Below are 4,355 nucleotides of genomic sequence, written 5' to 3'. Positions count from 1 at the left end.
TAAAATCAGCTCTTCTAATGTCGTTAGAATGAACTAGGAACGCCTTTCTTTGGATGAAAGTTGCACGACATGCAGTTCTCCACATGATGTCGCCAAATACTAAGGTGATACTGATACAGTCTGTCAACTGTACAGAAAAAGATATTTTCTGATGGTGAAATGTAAGTATGCTTAAATCCAGTTTCCCTTAATGTTTCTAGTGATGTTCTCCTCTTAAACAGGCAGAACTTTTAAATATAGTAGCCTACATCTTTTTATTTAACAGTTAAAAATCAAGAAACTTTTTTTTTTTCAAGTGTAATGATGCAGCAACATGTTTTAGATATTTATTTATTTAAACAGCTATATTTCTTTTCTTGTAATATTATATTTATCAATAATATATTATAATATACATTTAATTGATCAGATATATCTCTTTTCTTAGAATATTATTTATTTATTTGATTTAGCATACCATTTACAAAATGTTTCTAAAGTTTCCAATCTATCTATCTATCTATCTATCTATCAATCTATCTATCTATCTATCTATCTATCTATCTATCTATCTATCTATCTATCTATCTATCTATCTATCTATCTATCTATCTATCTATCTATCTATCTATCTATCTATCTATCTATCTATCTATCTATCTATCTATCTATCCTCCTGATTTCAAACTGTGGTAGAGCAGCGCCATCTCATGGACGGAATCCGCTACTGCAACGAGCCTCGCTGTAGTTGAAGAATTCAAGGGCGGAATCGAATGTGTCCAAGTTTCCTTTTTCGACACTTTGTAACCCACATTCAGCGCGTCACAATAGGTCAAATTTACAAAATTCCATTCTAAAAAAAACGTCCTCAGACTTCGACGAACAGAACTTTTTATCTAGCTACCCCTCCCCTCTAAACAGTTCAAACAAAACTTCCACTCCTGCCGCAACGTCGTCCAGTTTGATGCGGACACCTCTCGGACTCTTTTCTCCCTAAAAAAATATATATATATTGCCTATATATTTTTTTTAAATCCCTGATTCCCGGTCAGTCGTCTCCTGTAGGATAAGCAATACGATCTGCTCCCTAACTCCATTCTCTATTTTTGTGCTTCCTTGTGCTGCCAAGCCCCTGACGTAATGCTCCGTGTTAATTATTAGCATGTGGGAAGCGATGCCGAGACTCTCCTCTGCTGCTTAAACAAGAGCGACTGACTGCGGGGAGAAAAACCTCGTCAAGATGGACAAACACACTGACCCAGAGTGAAGGGGCACCGCTCCCCGTCCAGTCCTGTCCTGCGACCAGCACCAATGCAACTGCGCCTTTAGGTAAGTCACTTCTGAGGGTTTTTACTAGAGTATATCAAGCCTTTTACAGTATAAACTTGGGTTGCAACATCTCTCGTCCAAGCTTTTTTTGCTACAACGGTAGCTTTCTATGGGGAACTCTTTGAGTATGAAAAATGGAAATCGCAACGCGTCTGTTTTATTAAAAGTTTTATTAAAAGTTTGGGATTGTTCATTAATTATACTTAATAATAAAGGGGTTTAGGCAGGGAAACCAACCACACTGCTGACTTAAGAGTGGGGAATTGCTTCAGATGTAAAGAGTTGGGAAAATGAGGGCTGTACAGACTTACAGTAGGGACAGTCGAGCAACAATTTTTGGGAATGTTCTGGACAGTCTGCGATTCAGTTCGGATATCGATCGCTTGAGTACCGCATGGACGCGAATGGAAACTGAAAGCCTGTTTATTTTTATTTGTCCACATGTGAGGCTTTTGGAGGTAAGTGTGTAATTTAGGTTACCATACAGGACTCAGAAAAGATATTGAGGCTGCATTATTCTTGCGGAGTTCCCTTTTACAGTTCATCTGTGTGTGTAACGTCAGCGCGTGCTTTTAATAGATGCTCACTATAACAGCATTCTTATAAACTCGCTCGCGCCCGCTAATGTGTCAACTAGCCCCTCAGAAATACTTATGTTTTGATTAATTTCAGACTCGAATTTTTAGAATCACTAAAAAGGATTTGTTCTTTGTTTGCAGGACCCATCGTTATGTCAGTTGGTGGCGATCAGCGAGTCTATTTTTGCGTGATTGAGTCATTGAATCGTCAAATGATTCGTTAAACACACAGTCGCTTAGTACAAAACAGGTTTTTGCTAACATAGTCACTTACTGCATTAAATAAAAATTGAATAGGCTATATTTATTTAGTTAGCGCACATAGATAGTCTTTTGGTGAACAATTAATATGTGTAAATTAATCCACAGAAAAAAGGTGTTTTTAATGGACATTGGACCCCATAGAATAGGCCTAAGTAGTAGCCTACGACATTTATGAATTATTCTTAATTTGCGAAAGATCATAAATTTGTGTCCTCTTCTCTGTCTGTGCATTGAAATGAACACATTATTCATTCTCTTAAACGACTCAAACTCTGATTCATTTACGAATGAAACAGGTTTGTTTTTGTCGCTGGAAAGAAAGTAGAGTTGTTTCATGGACTGAAACCATTGATATTTGCCAACTTGTTATAAATGGTTACCCTGTTTGTGTTTCTTGGAAGAAATTTTATGTACGTGTCATTGTCAGTCTGAAAGAGTCAACCAACAGATTCCAAAGGGTTCGGAAACCAACAATGAGATTCATAATTTATGGACTATACAGCTGATAGTCTACTAGCTGGTAGACTAATAGCAAGTAGACTATCAGCTGGCCAAACCAGCATAAGGTAGTCATGCTTTTTTTGGAACTGGTTGAACAGCTAAAAGACCAGCATGGTTTATAAAGCAGCTTCCAAAACACAATTCCCAGCTTTAAGATGACATTTAAGATTACATTTTTACCAGGGCTTGCCTTTTTGTGTATGTTTTTCTTCTGAAGTACAGACTATATAATCTCTACTCTTTACTTTTACAGAAAGGAGATGTTCTCTGTGGAAAATGCCATCAAGACTAAAGCTGGACAGTCACTGTATGCTGGAGGAAAGCTGAGGAACGTTTTGTAAGCCCGAAGTGGCCAGAGGGCAGGAGAGCTCTGACGAATACCACATCAAAAGCTTCTAACAGGGATTTCCTACCACCAAGCCTAACTCCCAAAACCCAAGAACAAAGATGCAATACGTTGGGACCCACTAGCAAATAAAATCTCAAAGGGCTATTCTCTGTCAAATCTCAAGTGAGGGCAAAAGCAAGTGTGTTTTTGTGTGGCGAGTCTTCATTAAGCTGCAAAGCAACATCATTGGGTCGTGGCCATCTCTCTCTCCCCCTCTCGACGAACCTGATTTCCAATTCTTGGTATTGTGAGCCTGGCCACCAGATCATGATGTTTCGTGACCAGGTGGGAGTCCTCGCCGGCTGGTTTAAGGGTTGGAACGAGTGCGAACAGACAGTGGCGTTACTATCTCTCCTCAAGCGGGTCAGTCGGACCCAAGCACGCTTCCTTCAGCTCTGTCTGGAGCATTCCTTGGCTGACTGCACTGAGCTGCATGTTCTGGAAAGGGAGGCCAATAATCCAGGTCAGTACAGAAGCTACCACCTTTTCTGACAGTACTACTAATCGTATGCGAGCGCGTGGTGTTGAGCTGTACCTGTTAAGAACAGGTGCACCCAGGTCTTTTGGTTCATGTAGAGGTTTCTTGGTGTCTTTAACCTACCCATTAGACACTGGTACAACTTCCAGATTTGTGTAATAGAGATTTGCTTTGACTCCAATCTGTATTTAAAAAGCATAATATGTGATTTTGTATCCATAGTTTTAGGCTAAATTTGAGGAAGTGTGCATGTGACCATGGAAAATTGCCTAATGACGAAAGAAAGAGCACATTAATTTATTTACAAGACCAACATGCTGAGCTGAAGGCATGACCTGAGGGTATTTCATACGTAAAGACAAATGTACCGTAAGAAAGAAGTATTGTATTTTTCTTTCTTGCACACATACATGCCCTAAAACTCAAACATGGGATTCCCATCAGAGTTTATAGTGGGCTGAGACTCATAAAGAGCCTCCTTGTAGTGGTGCGTGTTGTATTTTATATGAGGGATTTTAGTGCAGCTCTGTCATTGTTATTCTAAAACTTCAAGATGAAGACATCAAAGAAGAACTCATGAAGTTTTTTAAAGTGGTCCTCACCCTGGTGTGTCCACTGACATTAAAACCAGCTGACGGGGTGCAGCCCATCTGAAACTCTTCTGGATAGTGTATTTCTGGTGTATGCTGTTGGAATCATACGTTGATGATGAGTTTGTGGTTTGTTATTGCAGATGGTGGATTTGCATGCTTGTACTGTATGTGGTGGTGACCTTTTGAATGAATGCAGTCCAAATGTGACTGTCTGTGCATGCCTACCTGTGCGATTCACCTAAGGG

At 39.5% G+C, this 4,355-nt stretch overlaps 1 protein-coding gene across 2 annotated transcripts in view; it reads left to right on the top strand.

The window, feature by feature from the left end:
- The first annotated feature begins 647 nt into the window (after nucleotides 1-647).
- samd4a (sterile alpha motif domain containing 4A) overlaps nucleotides 648-4,355 on the top strand; it is a 44,897-nt gene continuing 41,189 nt past the window's right edge. For both annotated transcript variants that reach the window (XM_082142333.1, XM_082142332.1), the window contains exons 1-2: nucleotides 648-1,308; nucleotides 2,905-3,502. In XM_082142333.1, the coding sequence (XP_081998459.1) occupies nucleotides 3,307-3,502 (196 nt within the window). In that variant the 5' untranslated portion in view covers nucleotides 648-1,308; nucleotides 2,905-3,306. The remainder of the gene's footprint in view (nucleotides 1,309-2,904; nucleotides 3,503-4,355) is intronic.

Source organism: Leuciscus leuciscus (assembly GCF_965113295.1).
Source record: "Leuciscus leuciscus genome assembly, chromosome: 17".
Taxonomy (NCBI): domain Eukaryota; kingdom Metazoa; phylum Chordata; class Actinopteri; order Cypriniformes; family Leuciscidae; genus Leuciscus; species Leuciscus leuciscus.
Note: the sequence above shows the minus strand (reverse complement) of the source record. Positions and strands in the feature narration are given on the sequence as shown.